The sequence below is a fragment of the Desmodus rotundus genome, chromosome 10, assembly GCF_022682495.2.
Source record: "Desmodus rotundus isolate HL8 chromosome 10, HLdesRot8A.1, whole genome shotgun sequence".
Taxonomy (NCBI): domain Eukaryota; kingdom Metazoa; phylum Chordata; class Mammalia; order Chiroptera; family Phyllostomidae; genus Desmodus; species Desmodus rotundus.
This window is the reverse complement of record NC_071396.1, coordinates 44,289,560-44,313,911: the sequence shown is the minus strand read 5'-3', so window position 1 is coordinate 44,313,911 and position 24,352 is coordinate 44,289,560. Positions and strand designations below refer to the sequence as shown.

The window sequence follows — 24,352 nt, the reverse complement described above, 5'->3', positions numbered from 1 at the left end:
CTTTACTCTTTCTATTTTGGCAGATTAATTCATTCTTGAAAGATCTTTTTTTAATCTATGTTAAGTATAATTAAAGATAATCAAGCTTCTCTTTTACTCACTCATTTTACTTCGTCATCTTTGATTTTTACTCCTGGAATCAAAAGAAGAGACAAGTAGCTTCTAGAACCGTGAAGAGATTTTATCAGACTCATCTGTAAACCTTAAAATTCAGGCATATTTAAGTTGGTTATGAATTGGGGTTATCTACTAGTGACTTTTAATTGAACCGAAGCATCCCTAATCAGACTCTATTAAAATTTCTTACAAAAACTTGACCATGAAGGAATAGCCAGTAGATTTCTGAAAGAGATTAACAATTGATGTGAATTTTTAGATTTACTTGATAAAACGGTGGGATAACTTTATCTTGCCTACATTTAATTAGCAAGATTGAATTGCAAATTAATTATTTTTATATTTTTTAAAAATAAAAAAACAATAATAAAAAAAATTTGTTTTTAAGGTCTATAGAAGAAAGCTTTAATTTGTCAGATGAAAGCTGTGGCCCTAACCCAGGAATTGTGAGAAAAAAGAAGATTGCAATTGGGGTAATCTTTTCATTATCCAAAGATGAAGATGAAAATAACAAATTTAATGAATTCTTTTTTTCACATTTTCCTCTTTTTGAAAGCCACATGAACAAACTAAAGAGTGCAATAGAACAGGTAAGCATAGTCATGTTGTTGGTTAGTTTTATATCCCTTATTTTTCTTTGAATCTTATTTTCCTTTTTAAGCATTGTGTTTATTTATTTGATAGAAAAATTAATAGGTACTGTGCAGGTACCCTGCAAAGTGCTCTGGGAGATGAAAAATAAACATCAACTCTTTAATGAGCTTACTGCCTAGTAAAAGATCAATAAATAAATATTTGAGGGCCCATATTGTGGGGCACTGTTACAGAAATTAAAGATAAGATGTGAAAAAAGTAACACTCTTGACTTCATGGGACAACAGATAACCAAATGAATATATAAGCTCTTAGATGGAACTAAATGAGTTGGAGAAAAATAAAACAGAGAAGGGTTGATAAGGAGTGATGGATGGAAGGATTGGTAATTTTTATAGGCTAGTCTGGAAAGCTCCTGACTAAATGACATGTGGTTCGTAAATATGAAGTAAGTGAGCTACAACTACGTGAGAGAAGAATGTTCCAGGCAGGGGCAAAGGTCCTGTGCCAGGAGTAAGCCTGATACTTGAGCAACAGGAAGGAGGTCAAGAGAAGCTGGGTTCGAAATGAGAGACGATAATACCGGGTCTTAAAGGGACAGCACTGTAAGAGCATTGGCATTTCCTCTTGAGACCATTGGAGGGTTTTGAGTGCAGGAATGACATTATTTATGATGATTATTCTTAATGCTGGTGGAGAATAGATTTCTAGGAGTAAAGCAGGATTTTTAGGACCATTTAGGAGGCTGTTGGGATAACCTGGGTGAGAGGTGATGGATACTCAAACCAATTTAGTGGTGGAATTGGTGAGAAATGGTTGGATTCTGGATATATTTTGAAAATAGTACTAATGAGATTAGCTGATGGACTGACTTGGGGTATAAGTGAAAGAACAATACAGGTTGACTCAAGAATTTTTCTTTGAGCAGTAAGAAGGACGGACTTGCCAGTATTGCAGTGGGGAAACTACAGCTGGAACAGGTTTGGTGGATTGAGGTCAGGGGTTTGTTTGAGATGCCTCCTGGATATCCAAGTAGTTTTTATGAGTCTAGAATTTAGGGAAAATTTCCAGGCTGGACAGCACCAGTGTATAGATGGTATTTAAAGCCATGAAACTGATTGAAGGAGAGAAGAGAGGAGCAGAGAGAGATCCTAGAACTGATTTGTAGAATATTTCAGCAGTTAAAATTTGAGGAGAGGAGACTGAGGATTGGCCATTCAAGTAAGCAGAAGAAAGGAGAGTACTTTTTGGGGGGATCCAAGTGAGAAAAGTGTTTTAAGAAGGTACAAGTGATCAATTGCTGTTGGTAGTATATATAATAAATTTACATAAAGTAGGAAAATTTTAAATATAAGATAGAACATAAGGATAACTAAAAAAAAGAGAACAATCCAAGTTTTTTTTAGGAGTTCATAGGAAAGAAAAGTGACTTCCTATTGGGAAGATATTTCATTTGGACTGCATCATAAAGTATGTGTAGGATTTTTTAAACCTAAAACTTTGAAAATTGAACATAGCAGAAGAGCAAGAAAAATTGGTATCCTTGCCACCCAAAGATAATTCATTAACATTTTGCTGTGAGTCTTGTCCAGGCCTTTTCTATGCATATAGTAAAACTCGTCATTGTAACATACACATTTCTCATGTCATTATAAATAATTATATTTTAGTTACTTTCCTTAGTGTAAGTGACAGTTTTCTATTAGGCCATTTCTACTTTTTCACAATTATAGCTGCAATGTAGTTAACATACTGGTAAATTTTCCAGATTTAAAAAAAATTTAATTTCCAGAAACCATACCAGTGAATCAGTGGGTGTAAGTAAAGTTCTTAACCTCTGTGACAGTATGCAAAGATGAGCTGGAAGAGTTAAATGGGCGCAATTCTCAAAGAATCTAGAATCCTTGTGAGAAGTTTTGACTTTGTTTTTAAGGCAGTCTCCAAATTGTGATTTAGGAAGGTTAATTTGACACCATGTTTAAAAGTGTCTAGAGTAAGAGGCTAGAGATGGGAAGACCAATTAGAATGGTCTAGAAAGCAGAGGATGCATTTCAGGAACTTAGTAGTGACTAAGAATCATCCGCCTCTAGCAAAGATAATGATGTTAGTTATTCACATTAAATCAGTCAAAAGACAAGTAGATCATTAGCAGTACTTTTTTTTTTTTTTTTTTTTTTTACAGAACAAGTGAATAAAGGCCATTTTCACTTTTTCAGAAGTTAGACACTGGTGACATTTTCTTCAGCTGGCTACTGTCCTTTTTTGTAGTCTGTTGTTGCCAAAGTCAGTACACATAATATTTAGCTTTGGGACAAGTGTTTCAAGCTTTGTATAAAACTTGAAATACAGTATTTAGGCACTATAGGAATCATTAAACATGATTTTTCAAATGTTTAATGCTTTGACCATCTGTAACCTAAAGAGTATATACTTATAGATGTCTGGATATTTATTCAAGATTAACATCTAATTTCTTATCAAAGTTGAATGATAAAGCTGAATGAAAGAATACTTTTACATAAGTGTGTAGAACGTAATTATAAAAGTTATACAGTTAATTAATGGTAGAATATAATAAACACCAGACCATTCAAAGAAGTTATCTTCTAGGGCCAGTTTACAAACTATCACCTTTTGTTTTTTTTAAATGAAGAGCTGTGGATTTGTTTCTGGGTACCCTGGGATTTTTTTTAAAGTATGTGTTACCTTTTCCAGGCCTATATCTTAATTAGCTGTTGTTATTGCTGGTAAAATTAAGGAATAATGCTGCTCAATTCCAGCTAAAAAATTTACTTCTTTATAAATTAGGAGTCTTATCAATATTTTATAAAAACATAAAGTAAGTTTCACTTTTACCCTGTGAAGCTTTTTGATGTACATGAACATGATTTCTGGTCTGAAGTAGTCTGACCTTCTCATAATTATATGTTTAAAATATTTAAAAAATTAATTTGTATCTACATTAATAGTGCAGAATTACATTCTCTTTTAAAAATCTATAAAATTACAAAGTTTTTCTTGTCTTTCTTAGCCTAATCCTGATCCCCTTCTTTTCTACTTAAAGCAAGGCTTTTCAACCTTGGCTGTTTTAAAGAAAGCAGATATTACTAATAACTTGATGTATTTCAGTAGAATCTTTATGTTTCAGATCTTAAAGACTTCCTTAACAGAACCATTACTTGTGAAATATTAGAGGAAACCATGCGCTATTGTTACTGAGTTATCATTGCATCTTGTTCAATTTGGGGAAAAAAGTTTTAGGTAACCCAGAAACTGTCAACATCAGTTTTCTTTGTGTGTTGACGTTCTGTGGTTTGACAGTTACAATAAAAGATTTAACACTTGAAAAATTTGAATTTTATTGTAATCATTAATAATCGTAGTGCATCAAAGAAAGCCACTATAAATATGTGTGTCTTCTTTATATCTTCCTAGATAAGAATGGTGGCCAAGTGTTATGAAAATATGTGACCTTGTATTTCACTTTTCATATTTTTCCCATTATCAGTATAAGAATTAACTCTTTGATTGCTTTCAAGGCTATGAAAATGAGCCGGAGATCAGCTGATGCCAGTCAGAGGAGTTTGGCTTATAATCGAATAGTTGATGCCCTAAATGAATTCAGGTACATATTTTCCACCTTTTCATAACATAGAGTTGTTTTACAGTGCACACAGAAAGATTTATTTATTTTCTTTAACTTATTCTGACAAAATTTTACTCTTTTATTTGTTCTATAATCAAACAGTGGTGTAATTTAGTAGCCCATTGGCTCCTATGTTATTTAATATTAAATGTGCTTGGGATTCAGGCACATTTGGGAGCCATCAGTTGTGTGATTTTTAGCATTGGACCAATAGACAAGCGCATGTGACCATAAGAAACCCTTATTCCAGCAAAAATGTGCTTTTTTTCCCCTCCCTTGGGTACCTAGATGTAGGGACTAATTAAGTGTTAATTAACTAGTGATAGTAATCAGATGTTCTTGGATACATAGCATACAAGAACACATGAATATAGGGAATATGAACTTGATGTTGTGAATAACTGTTGCTTGATCCTGTCTCTTGATATGGCAAAGCAAATAGTTTTTCTTCAGCCAGTATTTTCTCGCATAACAAAGTTTGTGCCTAAAGCTCCAACAACTGCTGTAATTGTGCTCTTGGTATGGCAGGCAGACATATAGCATATGAACTTAGGTTGGGAATCACACAGAATGACTAATGTGTGTCTCTTTCTGAGAGTCACTTCAGATGTACTGCATCCTCTCATCCTCCCAGTCTTTCCCTCTTTTAGACTGGGGAGATAGTATACACTTCTTGCTTATTTGCCTAAAAGAATCCTGCAATATTATTTCTGCGTTTTATATTCTGCAGTATTACAAGGTAATGAATCTTTGCCCTTGAACTTGGAGTTAATACTTACATTATTGGATTACAGTTTCCTTTCTGTAGTCACAAGCTTTGTGGCAGAAGGCCAAGAGTCCCTATTTGAGCTCTGAGGAAACACTGTCATAATAGATCCAGCTGAGGTTACCAGAATAGTAAATATTGTCATAAGACTCATTCCTAGTAGAATACTGATCTTGCTCTTAGGTTATAAATAATATTTTTATTTAAGACAATTTAATTAAATACTTGCTTTGCTAATAAGGTAGTATGAATGGCCTGGCCTTTTAATTTTAAGATTACTTAGAATTTACAATATGTGTGAGTTATAAAATCATCGAAAATACATATCATGATTGTGTACCTTACCTTCTATAATAGGGTGAAAATCTGAAAGGCTGTGTAAGTAAGTTAAGCATTCTTATAATATCTTAAAAATAGTTTATACATTCATAATTTTTATTATGAAGGCTCTCTGTAGAAGTACTTTAATAGGTACAGTTGATCGTCATTATTTACAGATTTGGTATGTCTGAATTCACCTACTTGCTAAAGTTTATAACCCTAAAATATACTCTAAGTGCTTTTACGATCATTTGTGGACCTGTAGAGAGCAGTGAAAAATTTGAGTGGCCTTACACACTCATTCCCAGATGAGGTTGAACAAGACAATACTTTGCCTTCTTACCTCAGCTCTCATTTTTAAACAAGTGTCCTTTTAGACACCTATATATTGCCAGTTTGTTTTTGCATTTTGTTCTTTTTGTTAATGATTTTGCTATTTAAAATGGCCCTCAAGCATAGTGCTGAAATGCTGACCAATGATTCTAAGCGCAAGAAGGCTGTGATGTGCCTTATAGAGAAAAATACACATGTTAGGTAAACTTCACTCAGGCATGAGTGATATAGTGCTGTTGGCTGTGAATTCAATGTTAATAAATCAACAGTATATTAAATCTTAAGCAGTTTATATGTAGAAACTTACATGGAACAAGATTATGTATTGATGGGTTGATAAAAATGTGACCAGAGGCTCACAGGAACCTTAGCCCTTCATTTCCCCTAGGAACAGGGACTCAGTTGATTCAGTGTTCACATCAATTTTATAGAACATTACTGCAAATAATGAGACTATTATACTTAATTTTAAAACTAAGTGGTTATTAAAAATTAGCAGTTAGGTAATTTTTAAAGTAGGTAATTGTTTGAGACAAGATAATGAATTTTGGGTAGTTGAGAAGAGGAAGGAAATGATTCACATGTATACGGAAGTCTTGAAACCTGGAGAACAGGAAGTATGTTTTAGTTAACAAAGCTTCCTCCCAAAGATGAGGTCCTTGGATTTTTACCTAGCTTACTGCGAAACAAAGAAAACTAAATCATGTCCAAGGCTCCCTTACAACTAAAGGAGTCTTTCTTCTCTAAGGATAGACTAGGAAAAAAAAAAAAAAAGGAGTCGGATTACTGAAAATACTTGGCTTGCCCTTCTTACTACTGAAGGGTAGGGCATGGTCATTAGCCGCGAAGAAAGGACCTCTAGATCGCTGATGACAACACAGAGCTGTATATAGTGAGAAGCACTACTTATAATTAATTTCTTTGCCTTCTTTGCACCAGATACACCCTGAAGTCATAGTACATATTCTTAAACACCAAAACACTAAAGGTAATGTTCCCAGTGGACCACTATACTAATATTAGTGATCTGGCCCTGGCCCATGACACATAGGCTTGTAGTAGACACTAATATGCTGAAGCAGTTCATGAAAAAATGAATTGATCAGCTCATTCATTTACTTATACAGCGTTTCTTTTAATCAAGAAGTATATTCACATGGTTAAGAACAAAAAATACATTACTGAAAGGTCTAATAATGAAAAACAAGTTAATCCGATCCAACCTCTCCTGTCCCTGTAACTACTTCTTTTGTTATTTACCTCTATATTGTTAAACAGTACCCTTAATGCAGCTATATCTTGATTTATTAATTTTAGAGCATACTTTCAGCATGAGGTTATACCTCCCCTCAGTCCTTCAGCCTTTCAGTTTAGTTTTAGCACTAGCTTGTTTTTCTGGCTTGTAAATACTCTACTTACTTTGGTAGTTTATTTTCTCTTTCTTAAGTTCTTTTTGTTAGAAACTGGCACTCCTGGATTGATCTTTTATGTCTGTTTTCTTTCATGTTTTCCTTTTCTTTTTCTGGATGTACTGTTTTCTCTTTCCTCTGGAGTCATTTTGTGTGTGAGTGTGTGTATGTTTCTGTCTTTCTGTTTGTGTCCCTCTTTCCTTGGAGGCTTTCCCTATATATCAGTATTTTGGTTGCTCATTCATAGTTGAGAGTGAAGCACCAAAATATAGGTTAGGAGCTCTGTGCATGAATCAAGCACAGACGGGATAACTTCACTTTAGGGCAGTGTTGTTGAGCCATTTTTTATTAAAACTCCCTGAAAGAGCATATTTAGACATTTTTCCCCTCTAACTGCTCCGCCCCAATGAAATTTTAACACCACAAGATTTACTGTCTCTCTGTGTACTGCGAAATATTCAATGTCAGGAAGGGTTTTGGGGGTGTCAATTCTCTGGGTTAGGCAATTGCTACATCTGCTTTCCTATCTGTAGTCATGCTGTGGGGTGGAGATAAGGGCCACCAACCACTTAGGGACTTTGAAGTAGTCTCCTAGTTTACAGTTCCATAACTGCTGTCCTCTCCTTTACCAGACATTTGCAAGTCCTGAGGATCTTCTTTCGTTTTGAATGAGGCAGATTCGGTCCTCTTGGTCCATGCCCGTCTGTGTGCACTATAACCCATTTCTTCCTCTACCCTACTGCTTCACTCAACATTCTTCTTTGTGTTTTACCCTCTAGAATTTTATTAAATCTATCATTTTAATTTTCACTGAAGGTTTTTCTTCGGTTCTGTTTGTTGCAGTGATTTTTTTTTGTTTTCAAATCCTTAAGTGGTGTTCACTTGGGCATTAGAACTGAAAGGGGATAAACATTTGTGCTCTGGTTTTCATCCTATCTGGACATCCTTAATAGGCTTTAAAAATAAGCATTTTCACATATCCCTAGTTTATAGTCTTGTGTTTTTCTCTGTAAAATACCTTTACTTTTGTTCCATTATTTTTTTAAGTTCTGAGCAGTGATTTTATGTCCTACCAAGAACTCATTAACCTGTATTTGTCACTTCTATCTGTAGTAATATATCGTGCTCATATTGGGTCAAGATTCAGTGTAACTTGTTTGGGCACAAGAATTCTTTTCCTTTTTTGGATTCTAAGTGTTAAAGAATTATACTGAGGTGGCTATTAACACTTGTGGAGCTATCAGAGAACTAGAGACCAATTAGTTACTTAAGGCCCAACTTTGCAGGAGTTGCTTAGTATGGTGAGAGTATAGGTCTTCGCTGAATAGATATTAATATAAAAGGGAAATAATTGACATCTTAAAGGTGTCCTTGAAGCCTTCAGGAGAGAGTGAGTGCAAGTCGTGAGACTATTGTCTAAATCAATGAAATAGCCAGAAGAGTACTATCACAATTGTTCAATAATCCTTTCTTGTGTTGATTCATGGAAAACTTCAAAAGGTTGGGAATCATTACATAGCATGCCATCTATAATGTCCTCATCATCCTTCAGTACTTTACTAAGATGTCTCAGTGTAGGTAACAAAGTGATGCATAAACTGTTGTTTTAAGTGGGTATATGGATAAGCTGTTATCCCATTTAGAATATTTATCTTTTCTATGTTGTGGTTATTTACAATATATTTAAATACAGCTTATACCTTAGAAACGTAGAACTGGAAGGGGCTTTAGAAATTATTTATCCTTTTATTCTACAGGTGGTGGAAATTGATGCTTAAAGTAGGGAAATAATTTGCCCAAGGGCACACCTTCATTGGGGCCAGAGCCAGTGCCAGAACCAACATATTTTACGTTTATGTACGGAGCACTTTCCATGGTTTTGTGCTGATGACAGAGAAGAACCAACTTGATTCATTGTCTCCTGTCAATGGCTTTAATAAGCTAGGTGCGAGGCCCAAGTTAGTAAGATAAAAAGATAACTTTATTTTAAGGTATGTGATTCTGTGAACTATGAATTTCATAATTTGTTTTCCTCTTTTTAGGACAACAATTTGTAATCTTTACACAATGCCACGAATTGGAGAGCCCGTCTGGCTTACAATGATGTCGGGAATTCCAGAAAAGAACCACCTTTGTCATCGATTCATGAAGGAGTTCACTTTTCTAATGGAAAACGCTTCAAAAAATCAGTATGACTGAATTTATTTATCTCTCTGAGCTATCTTAAATACCTTAGCTACTATTTACTATAATTAGATACAAATTATGATCAAAATCAATTATAAAAGTACAGGAATTAACTATTATCTTTGTAATTTTTTGATATTATTAATAATCAAAACAAAATTCTAAAAGATCATTAAAATATAAGTTATGGGAGAAGTCCACAAAACTCTGTAAATGAGAAACAGTAAGAATGTCTATGTGTGAAATTAAAATTCCTGACTCTTACAGAACTCTGAGGCCTCCCATTTTTTGTTAACTGTATTCACTTTTTGCTGTTTCATTCCATAGAAAATAAATTTTAAAATATCCATCTTTAATGTGATTTTTTTTTTCTCATCAAATTTCTAGAATTCAGATGAGTAATTCAGATATTTTTATTGTCTTTGATGGTAGATTGCTTAATACTTTCCTTCATTTTCTCATTTAGTAATTTGGAAATGTATACACTTCCTGGTCACTTAAGAAATTGTACAAATTAATGAAAAGAAACCATAATTTTTCAAGTAAAGCTACATTTTTGTTTTGTAATTATGATCAAATATAGCTCCTTGTGAATGCTGTCTTTATTTTAAGGATTTTCTTTGACTCCTACACAACTGAAAAATTAACTTTCATTTTCATTCTGATGATATGCCTATCCTTTCTTCTCCCCTCTCTTTTTTTAAATACTGTTTGGCCACATGATAATATGTACTGTCTTTGCTTTATTCTGTCATGGTATTTTACCTGAGGTTTTACAAAGGCAGATTGGAATTTGATAAGATGCATTTTGTTTTCAGATTCTTGCCAGCACTCATTACTGCAGTTTTGACCAATCATCTTGCCTGGGTTCCAACAGTCATGCCAAATGGACAGCCACCTATAAAAATATTTTTAGAAAAACATTCCTCTCAAAGTGTGGACATGTTGGCGAAGACTCATCCATATAACCCACTTTGGGCACAATTGGGTATGTAGTCTGACACTCCTACATTATGCATTATATTTAGACTTTTGTGTAACTGTCTGGAGTTATTTTATAGCCAAAAAGAAAGTAGTAGTAGTAAATACTCTTTTACCTCTTCCATTCTAAAGTACCTGTTCGTGACTTGTTCAGTCTCGTCTGCTAGGTTGTCTTGTCTTCCCCCTGCCCATCTTATGTGTATATTACTTATGGATAGAGAGCTGTGGCTGGAGCAAGAGGAGCAGGGTGATGGCTGGCTCACTAGCAACTTCAGGATCATCAGTGGGGTTTGTGGTAGGTCCTATGCCTAGCAAGAATGAATCAACAAAGTCACCTGGGATAGCTAGGATAAATCTGGTTAACTGAAAAGCTGTCATTGAGGTTTGTGGTGGTCCACTTTTATTTGTTTGTTGAGTAATTTTGGAAAATATTTCTCTTTGTGCTAGGCCCCAGTGAATAAATGGTTAATAGAGAGGAGAGGGGATAATTGATGAGTAGACAGTCATCAGGAAGGCAGTGTTGCATGTTGCTTAAAAGCACAGGCTGTGGAATCAGGCAGACTGCATTTGAACCACAGTTCCCTTATTTGCAAAGTTGGGATAATAATAGGTAGTACATACTTCAATGTGAAAATTAAATAAGATAATACATGTAAAGTGCTTAGGACAGTGTTGGTTAATGTACCTGCTGTTAGTCCTATCCTCATTCTCTTAGTATTAGGTAATGGGGGAGGAATATGAGAGCATTTTGGTGACCTGGTAGAAACTTCTCTTAGGTTGCGCTGGTGAGTAAACTTGCCTGGTAGATTGTCATGTGGTTTATTAATTCAGGTAACCAACCTTCCTCCCTTCCTCCCTCCCTCTCACCCTCTCTCTTCCCTCTTTCTTCTCTTCTTCCTTTCCTTTTTTCCACTGCATTAGAATAATTGATATACAGCAAACATATATAAAGTATACAATTGTGTAAGTTTGGATGTATACGTCAAAGGGTAATACCTCTAAAACCATCACCAACATCAAGTTGGTGAACACATCCATCACTTTCAAAGTTATCTCATGCCCTCCCTCTGTTCTTGCCCACTCTCTCTGTTCACCATCCCATGTACCCAGGCAGCCACTGGTCTGCTTTCTGTCAATATAGACTACTTTGCAGTTTCTAGACTTTATACATGGAATCATAGCAGTACATACTTTATATTTTGTCTGACTTCTTTCATTTAACATAATTTTTTTAGATGCACTTATTTTTTGTAGGTAATAATAGTTCATTCCTTTTTAATGAGATGGAGTAGTCCATTGTACGGTTAATAACTTCTTTTTTAGATTTTATTTATTTTTAAATGGAGGAGAGGGGAGGGAGAAAGAAAGGGAGAGAAACATCAATGTGTGGTTGCCTCTTGTACACCCCCAACTGGAGACCTGGTCTACAACCCAGGTATATGTCCCGATGGGGAATTTTTTTTTCTTTTTTTTTTTTTGATATATTTATTGATTATGCTATTACAGTTGTCCCATTTCCCCCCCTTCACTCCACTCCATCCTGCCCACCCCCTCCCTCCCACATTCCCCCCCTATAGTTCATGTCCATGGGTCATACTATAAGTTCTTTGGCTTCTACATTTCTACACTATTCGTACCCTCCCCCTGTCTATTTTCCACCTATCATTTATGCTGTTTATTCTCTGTACCTTTCCCCCCTCTCTCCCCCTCCCAATCCCCTGTTGATAACCCTCCATATGATCTCCATTTCTGTGGTTCTGTTCCTGTTCTAGTTGTTTGCTTAGTTTGCTTTTGTTTTTGTTTTAGGTGTGGTCGTTAATAACTGCGAGTTTGCTGTCATTTTTACTGTTCATATTTTTTATCTTCTTTTTCTTAGATAAGTCCCTTTAACATTTCATATAATAATGGCTTGGTGATGATGAACTCCTTTAACTTGACCTTATCTGAGAAGCACTTTATCTGCCCTTCCATTCTAAATGATAGCTTTGCTGGATACAGTAATCTTGGATGTAGGCCCTTGCCTTTCATGACTTGGAATACTTCTTGCCAGTCCCTTCTTGCCTGTAAGGTCTCTTTTGAGAAATCAGCTGACAGTCTTATGGGAAGTCCTTTGTAGGTAACTGTGTCCTTTTCTCTTGCTGCTTCTAAGATTCTCTCCTTCTCTTTAATCTTGGGTAATGTAATTATGCCTTGGTGTGTTCCTCCTTGGGTCCAGCTTCTTTGGGACTCCCTGAGCTTCCTGGACTTCCTGGAAGTCTATTTCCTTTGCCAGATTGGGGAAGTTCTCCTTCATTATTTGTTCAAATAAGTTTTCAATTTTTTGCTCTTCCTCTTCTCCTTCTGGTACCCCTATAATTCAGATGTTGGAACGTTTCAAGATGTCCTGGAGGTTCCTAAGCCTCTCCTCATTTTTCCGAATTCTTGTTTCTTCATTCTTTTCTGGTTGGATGTTTCTTTCTTCCTTCTGGTCCACACCATTGATTTGAGTCCCAGTTTCCTTCGCATCACTATTGGTTCCCTGTACATTTTCCTTTGTTTCTCTTGGCGTAGGCTTCATTTTTTCATCTGGTTTTCGAACAAATTCAACCAATTCTGTGAGTGTCTTAATAACCAGTGTTTTGACTGTGCATCCGATAGGTTGGCTATCTCTTCCTCACTTAGTTGTATTTTTTCTGGAGCTTTGAAGTGTTCTGTCATTTGGGCCAATTTTTTTTTTTTTTGTCTTGGTGCGTCTGTTACTTTAAGGGGCGGAGCTTTAGGTGTTCCCTGGGGCGGGGTAACGCTGGTCGCTCTGCTGTGATGCTATACGAGGGGGAGGGGCCGAGAGGGGGCAATGGCGCCTGCTCCACTCTCCACCAGGTTTCAGCCACTCCCTCTGCTTCCCACAATCAAATTGGGCCCCTCTGGTGCTGGTTCCCGAGTGGGTGGGCTTGTGCACACTCTAGGCCCCTGTGGGTCTCTCCAACGACCTCTCCCGTGAGGCTGGGAGTCTCTCCTGCTGCCGCCCCAACCCCCACAGGCGTTTTCACTCAGAGGTTTGAGGCTTTATTTCCCCGGAGCTGGAGCCTTGAGTTACTCGGTCTGCTTCGCTCCCCTCCGTTCCTCCTGGTTTATCTGTGCGCGAGTGTGGGGCCATGGGGTGCTACCCGTGCTCTGCCTGCCCCGTTCGTCCCACACTCCGCCAGTCTTGGTCCCGCCAGGGCAACTCGAGTCCTCTCCACCCTGGCTGGTCTCCGCCCCTCCAACCGGTCTCAATGAATGTTTATTTTTTATTTACTTGGTGTCGGACTTCCTTGCCGTTCGATTTTCCATCAGTTCTGGTTGTGCGAGGAGGCGCAGTGTGTCTACCTACGCCGCCATCTTGGTTCTCCCTCATGGGGAATTGAACCAGCGACCCTTTGGTACTCAGGCTGGCTCTCAATCCACTGAGCCACACCAGCCAGGGCTAATAACTTTCTTTTTTAGAATCACATAATTCAGTAGTATTTTTTTGGACATTTCAAAGCTATTTTTAATTCTATACATGATGTACCTAAGGCTCTGTGCAAAGAATATTGGTGGGTATAAAGATGAATAATACCTAGTCCTTGAGCTCAAGAAGTTGACATTATTATACTGTGGGCAATACATATGTGAACAGTAATGATAATTCAAAGAGGACCTATGAGAGAAATAAAAAGTTCAGTGGGAGTTCAACTTGGAAACTTACCTTTGCCTGAAGGGGTATGATTGGGTGGGAAGCTCTGAACTAATAAAAATACAGAGGGAAGCCCTGACTGGGTGGCTCAGTAGGTTAGAGCACTGTCCCATACACCAAAAGGTAGTGGGTTCCATTCCCAGTCAGGGCACATGCATAGGTTGTGGGTTCAGTCCCCAGTTGGGATGCATGCAGGAGGCAACCGGTTGATGTTTTCCTTTTGCGTTGATGTTTCTCTCTCTCAAATCAATAAAAAAAACATGTCCTCGGGTTAGGAATTAAAAAAAAAAAAAACAGAGGGAAGGGAATGTATGTAACGTGAGTAAAGGGGTCTAGCTGTTAAAAGTACTGAGCATATTCAGTGGTCTGGTTTAAGTAGTCCACTTTAAGGTGGAACTTGGGGTGAATAAAGATGTGAAAAGGTAACTATACGGAGGTAGCCTGGACAAATAAAGTGGAACTATTCATGAAAGACTCACTTGCCATACCAAAGCAGTTTCAATTTATTTGGTAATTAGTGGGAACTTTGGGAATAGTTTTGAACAGTGGCATGATGGTAATAGGGCCAGTGTCTTAGCCAAAAAAGAAAACTGATTATAATACTTTCTGTAGCATACCTTTATTTGAGACTTGTGTGTGTTTGTTCCTTTAAAAAGTGTGAGGGTTTTGTAAAGTATAAATAGAGGTTTTTAAATCTGTATACTGACAACATGCAGAATTGAATTCAATTTCAAATAATGACTTTGAATTCTCCATTTTAAAGTGTTTTGGCACCTTTTTGGTTTAGTATCAGTTGTGGCATAAATATAGAAATGACATTGATAGCTCTTAGTTATCCCTGCCCACCTTTTTTAATTTAGTGGCTGCTCATGTCTAGTATGGATACATGTGAAAATGAAGCATATGGCTAAATGTGTTTTTTCCTCTTAGGACAGGTCTCACTCTTCATGCCCTTTCTGGTCTATCCTAAGAACCCAGCCCTTGAGGGAATGGAAGGGAAAGTGGGCTTTTAAAACCATGGGCATTGTGGGGTCCTGGCTAGGGTAGCAAAAGTGAATGTTTGGTATTACAATGTAAATCAAGGAAGGTTCAATGTGATGGGACTGCTCCAGCTCTGCTGCATTCCACCATCACTCCCTCCCTCTCCTTGTCCACCAGAAGATAACTGTGCTGCCTGTTTGCTGTGTTGGATGCAGCTGCAGAATCTTTTTGCACATAGTATTTCAGGGAGTACTTCTCCACCCAGATGGTGTGCTCTGTTTGGGGTCTGGCACAGAAAAGATTCTTGGTAGAACTGACTTTTTGCTTGAGGTTTCAGAACAATAGCAACTTCCTAAGGAGGAAAGTAGAAAACCCCTCCATTCACCTTTCTCTTTGATTTAGACCATTCATCTCATCCCTCTCACCTGAATAATCACTCACTATTAAAGAACTAAGAATAAAACCTGAACCATCATACAATAAGAGTAGGTTTCCAGTAATTAAAAATAGCCTGCTTAGCTGCATAAATAGAGGATGTGCCCATTAACTGATTTTTCCATTGCAGGGGACTTGTACGGCGCTATTGGCTCTCCTGTAAGGTTAGCAAGGACTGTGGTAGTTGGCAAACGACAAGACATGGTTCAGAGGCTGCTTTATTTTCTTACTTATTTCATAAGATGCTCTGAACTTCAAGAAACCCATCTTTTAGAAAATGGAGAAGACGAAGCCATTGTTATGCCAGGCACAGTAATTACTACCACATTAGAGAAAGGTGAAATAGAAGAATCTGAATATGTGCTTATTACAATGCATAGAAACAAAAGCAGTTTGCTCTTTAAAGAGTCAGAAGAAACAAGGACTCCTAATTGTAACTGTAAATATTGCAGTCATCCGCTTCTTGGGCAAAATACAGAGAATGTTTCACAACAAGAGAGCGGAGATGTTCAAGACAGCCCTAAGGAGCTGCTAGAAATTGCAGATGAGTGCCAAATGATTTCTCCTTCTGACCACCCAGAAGAAAATGCTCTTGACGTTAAACAGTGCAGAGATCAATTAAGAACTTGCCTTGATACCAAGTTAGAGACAGTTGTTTGCACAGGATCTGCTCCAGTTGACAAATGTCCATTGTCGAAGTCCAGCTTAGAGCCAGCAGAAGAAACATGGCAGAGTGATGAATTACTGGATTCTGGAAATCACACAGGCAAAGTGCTGAGATCCACAGGAATGATTGTGGAAAAAAAACCTCCAGATAAGCTTGTGACTGCTGCATTTTCTTGTGAGGCAACCCAGACAAAGGTTACTTTCTTGATTGGGGATTCTATGTCACCTGACTCAGATACAGAACTCCGGAGTCAGGCTGTGGTGGATCAGATTAGTAGGCATCACACCAAACCACTGAAGGAAGAAAGAGGGGCTATTGATCAGCATCAAGAAACTAAACAAACAACTAAGGACCAATCTAAAGAGTCTGATATACCAAACATGGTTTCTGGAGAGCCCTGTGAACTTCCCTGTTGGAATCATTCAGACCCAGAAAGCATGAGCTTGTTCGATGAATATTTTAATGATGATTCAATTGAAACCAGGACTATTGATGATATTCCAATTAAAACAAGTACAGACAGTAAAGAACACTGCTCTATGTTAGAGTTTTCAAAAAGACTGTGTACAAAAAATAGCAAGCAGAACAATGAATTTTGTAAATGTGTAGAAACAGTTCACCAAGATTCATGTAAAACCTGCTATCCTCAGCAGGACCAAGGAGATACGCTCTCCATTCTTGTCCCCCATGGGGATAAAGAGAATTCAGAGAAAAAAATAGCTGTAGGAAGTGAATGGGACATTCCAAGAAATGAAAGTTCAGACAGTGCTCTTGGGGATAGTGAAAGTGAAGACACAGGTCATGATGTGACTAGACAAGCAAGCAGTTATTATGGAGGAGAGCAAGAAGATTGGGCAGAAGAAGATGAGATACCTTTTCCTGGGTAAGTAGAAAGATTCAGCCTATAGCAGGCCTTATATAAATATGTACTGTTCTTTTGCTTAGCTGGTCTCTGAAGATTGGTAGAAGCTAACATAAAAGAAGAGGTTATTTTCCTAGACAAATTCTCTTTTATTGTCATGTTTTATTACTCATAGGAAAGATTAAGGGTTAAGCCCCATAAACCCCCAGAAAGGCTTTGTGAAGGCAGTAAAGTTATGTTGGTACATAGAAGACTTCTTACTTCTTAGGAGTTTTCAAGCCATTTATGAGTGAATTATGCCCCCCAAAGGAACAATACTGAGCTTGGAAACTTGGGAGAGATAATCACTGAAAAAGGTAGGAAATGGCTGTTATAAATAAATTTTGCCAAGACTAAGAGGAAAACGAGCAATGTATATGAGTATTCTGGGTCAGGTACACAAAGAGAAGATTCATACTTGAGAAAAGTTAGAAACCGAACTTTGGGTTGGTGAGATATTTAACTACTTTGTTTTGGATGATGGTTTTCATAATCTGATTATATTAAGATATATACACAGGGACAGCATTGCTAAAGTCTGTTAGGAAAAATTTATGTTCAGTGCATTACAAAATTGTTCATCAGACTCTCTTCTCTAGATAAGGAGGAGTATTTTGTGGTCTGACTGAACACTCGAGCCAGTTTTTATATAAGAATGATTGTACTCCAAGTACATTTTGTAGAAAGTGATGGTATTAAATATGGACTAGTAGAGTCCAAAATTCTTTTTATTGGTAAAATATATTTATTACTAATTATATATACCTTCTTTTGGAACCTTTGTACTAGGTCAAAGTTAATTGAAGTTAGTGCTGTTCAACCCAACATCGCCAATTTTGGGAGGTCCTTGTTAGGTGGCTACTGTTCATCGTATGTGCCTGACTTTGTTCTTCAAGGAATTGGTAGTGATGAGAGACTCCGTCAGTGTCTGCTGTCAGATTTGTCCCATGCCGTGCAGGTGAGTAACCTTCACTGCTCTTGAGTTTATTTAGAATGAACTCTGTTAACCACTAGAATCCAGAATTGCCTTATATTTTGATCATACTTCACTGTGTGATAGAGTCATTGTTCTCTGAATCAATCACTTTATCTAATGCCTGCATGTTTGTACCTATTATTATGAAAGAAGGTAGAGAGCATTGGAATATCCAAATGGAAATCTGAAATACAGAAAGTACTGTATGTATTCATAGATGTTTATCACTAATTATCATATCAAGACAATTGCAAATACTTTAAGTGTAAATGGAATTATTTTAATTTTTTTTTCAGATTATGATTTGCTAGACTGTGGAAGTATAATTGATTTGTGTGTATGGAGCTTGTATCCTGACACCCTGCTGAATTCTTTTATTAGTTTTTGTAGTTTCTTTATGGATTCCTTAGGATTTTTCTACTTACAGGCTTATATCATCAATAAATAGACAGTTTGACATCTTTTATACTCTAGTTTCCTTTTGTTTTTTTTTCTTGCCTGATTGTAGGTCCTAGAACCTCAGTACTGAGAATGTTGAGAGTAGACATCCTTGTCTTGTTCCTATCTTAGAAAACATTGAGTCTTTCATTGTTATGTATGATGTTAGTTGTAGGATTCTTACAGATGAGCAATGTATGTGAGTATTCTGGGTCAGGTATACAAAGAGAAGGTTCATACTTGAGAAAAGTTAGAAACCAAACCTTTATCAGGTGGAGAAGATTCCCTTCCTTTCCTATTTTTTTCTATCTTTTTTGTCCCCCTCCCACATCCCCACTTAAATCATGAATGGGTAGGGGATTTTGTCAGATACTTTTTTGGTGTCGATTGAAACAATTGTGTGGTTTTTCTTCTTTAAACTGTTAATGTGATAGATTACATAGATTGATTTTTAGATGTTAAACCAACCTTTTGTATTCCTAAAGGGGAAAATCCCACTTAGTCATGGAATATAGTACTTTTTATATGTTGTTGGATTTGATTTATTAATATTTTGTTGTGGATTTTGGAGTCTATGAGAGTATTAGTCTGTAGTTTTCTTGTGATGTCTTCGTCTAGCTTTAATATCAGAATAATACTTGCCTTACAGAATGGCATAGAATGAGTTGGGAAGTATTCCCTCTTCTTTCTCTCAAGATTTTCTGGAAGACTGGTATTTTTTTCTCTAAATGTTTGATAGAATTTACCAGTGAAGTCTCTGAGTCTAAGCATTTAAAAATGAGAATATTTTAAATTGCTAATTCAATTTCTTGTTATAGATCTATTCTGATTTTCTTTTCCTTCCTGATTCAATTTTGCTGATTTTTGTCTCTAGAAATTAGTCAGTTTCATTTAAGTGATCTAATTTATTGATATAAAGTTGTTCATAGCATATACTAATATTTTTAACTTCTATAAGATATCTCATTATGTCCCTTCTTTCATTCCTGATTTTTGTAATCTGTGTTTTTCCTTTGTTTTCCTCCCCATAAAGGTAGGGGATTTTCCAAAGAAGAGGCCATCCATGCCTTGATTTCATTAGTAGATATTTTTGACCCATATGCATCAAACATCAGCAAGCTATGGCTCTTGGGACAAATATGCCTGCTTTTTGTAAATAAAGGTTTATTGAAACATGACCACAACCATTTATTTATATTCTCTACGACTATTTTCCTGCCTCAACAGCAAAACTGAGTCATTGAGATAGTGATCGTATAGCCCCTAAAGCCAAAAATACTTTCTGTCTGGCTCTTTACAGAATAGGCTTGCTGATTCCTATTCTAGCTTAAGGTTTGTTTGTTGATCTTTTCAAGGAAACAATTTTTGTCTCAATTGATTTTTTTCTGTTACCTGTCTTATATTTCATTGTTTTATACCCTAATTTTATAATTGGGTTGACCAAAAAGTTTGCCTAGCTTTTTCCAGATGATGGCTCTTAGATATTCAAAACAATTTTTCTCCCTCCATTCCTCTCTCTCTTTTTAAAAATAAATAAAATCTTCTTTAAAAAAAAAAAAGATTTAAACCTTCTATGCTTGTAGAAAATTACTTAGGGCTGTAAACTTTGGTGTTTTATTATATAGTAGGGAAATTATGGTATATCCAGCAAAACTTAGTCAAACTCATGTTCTTTCTATCTAAAGGATATATTGCTCAACCTTTTCACACCAGTCAAATATTTACTGACACACTGTGTTCTGAACATAGTACTAACACTTCAACGGATATATAGATGAGAAAGAAATAGTTGCCAACTTCATTAATTACTTAGTATTGGAGAAGATAAGGCAAGTACATGAATAAGTGTACTAGAACACTTAAAAAATAAATACTTGAAGAAGATAGAATAAGTCATTTAATGCTTCAGGTGAAAGAATTTATCTCAGTAGACGGTATTTGTCCTTCAGGGCAAAGGAACTATTTCTGGTTTTTCAATTTTGTCTTCTCAGTGCCTAGCGTAGTGCTCAGTAATTACAGTGTTAGGAAATCTCATATGGGTCCTTGTAATGCTCTCTGTGTCCCCTTGTCTTTCTTTGTGTCTGATGTTAGTCACTCAGTGCCTTTTTTTCCTGCATCTGTATCCATTACCACACACAGTGTTCTTTGGTGTTCTTTCTGAAAACCTGGCATTGAAGGAGTTCCTCTCTCCTATTGAAGACAAAGCATTCTGTTGCTAAGGGTTTCTACTTGCTAATTATTAAAAGAGGAGTAGTAGTAATAATAATAATAATAACCATTTAGTATTCATTGTGGCCTTAGTTTGTACCAGACTCTAAAGCATAATACCTCACTTAATCTTATAATAATCCCTTTTGGTACTTATGACCACCCCTATATTTCAGGTATAGCATGGAAAGGTTTTTAAGTTACATAGATAGGAAATCGCATAGCTAAAAATCTGTCCTGATCTTAATTAAGCCTGTACTTAAGCTGTGATCTTAGCCTCCTATGTCATACTGTCTCTAAAATAGATGAACAAAGGTTTCTGCAGATACAAATAGTAAAATTGGCATTACAAAGCTTGCAAACTTATGTTAGTGGTCCCATTCTGTTGCTCTTGGAGTTGTTCCACTATGGTAAAAAGATTGAGTTTTTATCTTCTGCCCTTCATTTTAGTAACTGGATTTTTTGTCTTTCCCTTTGATATTTTTATTTGTAATAATTAAGATATTTATTATCAAAGCAGTGTTACAGAAAGAAATGAAAAGTGAAATACCATACTTAATCTCAGCACTAATAGGTTGTTGAATTTCTTAGTAGTCATTTTTTTCCTATCCATATATAAGGTTTAGTTTATTTTTTTAATGGAGAATAACTTCTTTTATTTTTATTACACCTTGCATTCAATACTATTTTGTATTAGTTTTTAGGTGTATAGCATAGCAGATAGACATCCATGTAGGTCTTTCCTTCAATAATTCAGGTGCCCACCTGACACCATTAACAGTTACTACAATATTGTTAACTATATTTCCTATGCTTTACCTAACATCCCCGTGACTATTTTGTAACTACCAATTAGTACTTCTTAATCCCATCACTTTATTTCACCTCACCTTCCCAACATCCCTCCCATCTGGTCTCCATCAGTTTGTTCTCTGGATACATAAATCTGTTTTAATTTTGTTTGTTTGCTTTTAATGGTTTAAGTTATTGTGTATACTTAAAATGTATCATCACTACATACAACATGAGAAATATTTTTAATTTTCCTACATGCAAAAACTTGTAGGGACCTTTTAATACATAATAATGAGAATGGTACTTTTGAAAAAAGATACAATCTTACTCTTCTGAACTATATCAGTGGAGTGTTTTTTCTCTTTCTCCTAAGTTTCTGGGATAGAGGCATTTTTCTTATGACCAAATAAATATATATTTACTTTATAAAATGTTGAAATGCATAGAAAGTTAAACACAAATTTTTCTAACTCTACTATTCAGTGGCAACCATTCTTAACATAGAAACTTCTCGCAGTCACTATGCAGTCCATGGCATTTCAGAAGATCAGACTTGGCCACCTATTACCTATATGTCCTAAGACAAGACCCTTAATCTAATAGAGCCTCAGGCTCTTTGGCTAATGAAGATGGTACTACTATATATATACCAGAGTTATACTATGTGATGTTTTGTATATATTAGGCACGCTGTGCCTAGTACTTTTTGTCATCATTCCTGCTCTGTTTGTGTGCATGTAGGTGTGTATATGTGCTTATACATACCATATACACATGTAAAATGGAGGCCTTTTATATGTACATATATTTTAATGCATACAAATATACACCTACATAGATAAAATGTATGCATGCCTATGTGTGTACATACACACTATATATGGTATTATATTTACTGTTTTGAATTCTGCTCTTGTCACTTAAGTCGATGTAAGAGAATTTCTTCATATCATTAATGTACTTTATAAACATTTTTAGTGTTTATTATTTCCTGGTTTTGTGATACGGTTTTCCTCATCATTCTTCTGTTGTTCAGCTTTATTTTTTTCCAGTTGTATTGATATATAAATGATATACAACATTGTATTAGTTTAAGATACACAACATATTGATTTGGTATGTATATATATTGCAAAATGATTACAACAGGAAGTTTAGTTAACATCCATCACCTCCCATAGTTACCATGTTTTTCTTGTGATGCAAAAGTTTTAAGATCTACTCCCTCAGCAACTTTGAGTATACCATATAGCACTGTTCAGTGTAGTCTCCATGCCGTGCGTTGCATCTCCAGAACTTGTTTGTCTTACCAGTGGAAGGCTGTGCCTTTTGATCACATTCACTCCTTTCTTCCCCCCACCCCCACCACTGTCAACCACGAATCTGTTCTTCTGATGTTACGAGCTTGTATTTTTAGATTCTGCATGTCAGTGAGATCATACAGTATTTGTCTTTCTCTGTCAAACTTATTTTACTTAGCATAAGGCCATCAGGGTTTATCCATGTTGTTGCAAATGGCAGGATTTTCTTTCTCATGGCTAAATAATATTTCATTGTGTGTGTGGGTGGTATGTGTGTACCACATCTTCTTTGTCCGTTTATTTGTTGACAGGTTGTTTTTATATCTTGACTCTTGTGAATAATGCTGCAGTTACCAGGGGAGTGCAGATATCCCTTTGACATCTGTGTTTTATTTCCTTTGGGTATACTACCCAGAAGTGCAATAACAGAATTGCTGGATCATATGATAGTTCTGTTTTTAAATTTTTTTAAAATATTTTATTTATTTTTAGAGCGAGAGGAAGGGAGGGAGAAAGAGAAGGCGAGAAACATCAATGTGTGGTTGCCTCTCGCATGTCCCCCACTGGGGTCCTGACGCACAACAGGCATGTGCCCTGACTGGGAATTGAACCAGCGACCCTTTGGTTCACAGGCCAGTGCTCAATCCACTGAACCATACCAGCCAGGGCTGTTTCTAATTTTTTGAGGAACCTCCATACTGTTTTTCATAGTGGTCATACCAGTTTACATTCCCACCAACAGTGCACAGGGATTCCCTTGTCTTCACACCCTGACCAACCCTTCCCATTTGTCTTTTTGCTAATAACCATTCTAACAGGTATAAGGTGATTTCTCATTGTGATTTTGATTCACATTTCCCTGATAACTAATGATGTTGAACCTCTTTTCATGTACTTGTTGGTCATTTGTATGTCTTTGGAAAAATGGCTATTCAGTTCCTCCACTCGTTTTTTAATTTCTTTTTTGGAGGGGATTGTTAACTCCTTATCAGATACATGGTTTGCAAATACTTTCCCCCATTCTGTAGGTTGCCCTTTCATTTTGCTGATGGTTTCTTTTGCTGTCCAGAAGCCTGTTAGATTAATTTGCTTTTATTGCCTTTGCCTTTGGTGTCCAATCTAAAAACATCATTGCCAAGACTGATATGAAAGGCTCTTCTCTGTTTTTCTCTAGGAGTTTTAAGGTTTCAGGCCTTAGGTTCAAGTCTTTGATCCAGTTTGAGTTGTGTGTTTGTGTATGGTATAAGGTAGGGATCTAGTTTCATTCTTTTGCATGTGTCTGCCCCGTTTTCCCAAAACCATTTATTGAAGAGATTATCCTTTCTCCATTGTACGTCCTTGGCTCCTTTGATATATAGTAAATGAGCATATATGCCTGTGTTTACTTCTGAGTTCTCTATTCTCTCTTGCTTAACTTTTAAAAGAACTTTTCTTCCTTTTACCATTATAAATAATATTGACACTGCTGCTATGTTTTGTGGATTTAAGATTCTTTCTTTAGGCTAGATTCCCAGAAATGCAGTTTCTAGACAATTTATAAGGTAGGGCTATTTTCATATTCTTGATGCATACTGGTTGATTTTCTTTCCAAAAGATAAT

At 36.2% G+C, this 24,352-nt stretch overlaps 1 protein-coding gene across 2 annotated transcripts in view; it reads left to right on the top strand.

The window, feature by feature from the left end:
• The window catches only part of FNIP1 (folliculin interacting protein 1), a 124,068-nt gene that overhangs the window by 87,064 nt on the left and 12,652 nt on the right, over positions 1-24,352 (top strand). For both annotated transcript variants that reach the window (XM_024557092.3, XM_053912201.1), the window contains 6 exons: positions 506-707; positions 4,251-4,336; positions 9,229-9,375; positions 10,192-10,361; positions 15,598-17,017; positions 17,825-17,993. In XM_024557092.3, the coding sequence (XP_024412860.2) occupies positions 506-707; positions 4,251-4,336; positions 9,229-9,375; positions 10,192-10,361; positions 15,598-17,017; positions 17,825-17,993 (2,194 nt within the window). The remainder of the gene's footprint in view (positions 1-505; positions 708-4,250; positions 4,337-9,228; positions 9,376-10,191; positions 10,362-15,597; positions 17,018-17,824; positions 17,994-24,352) is intronic.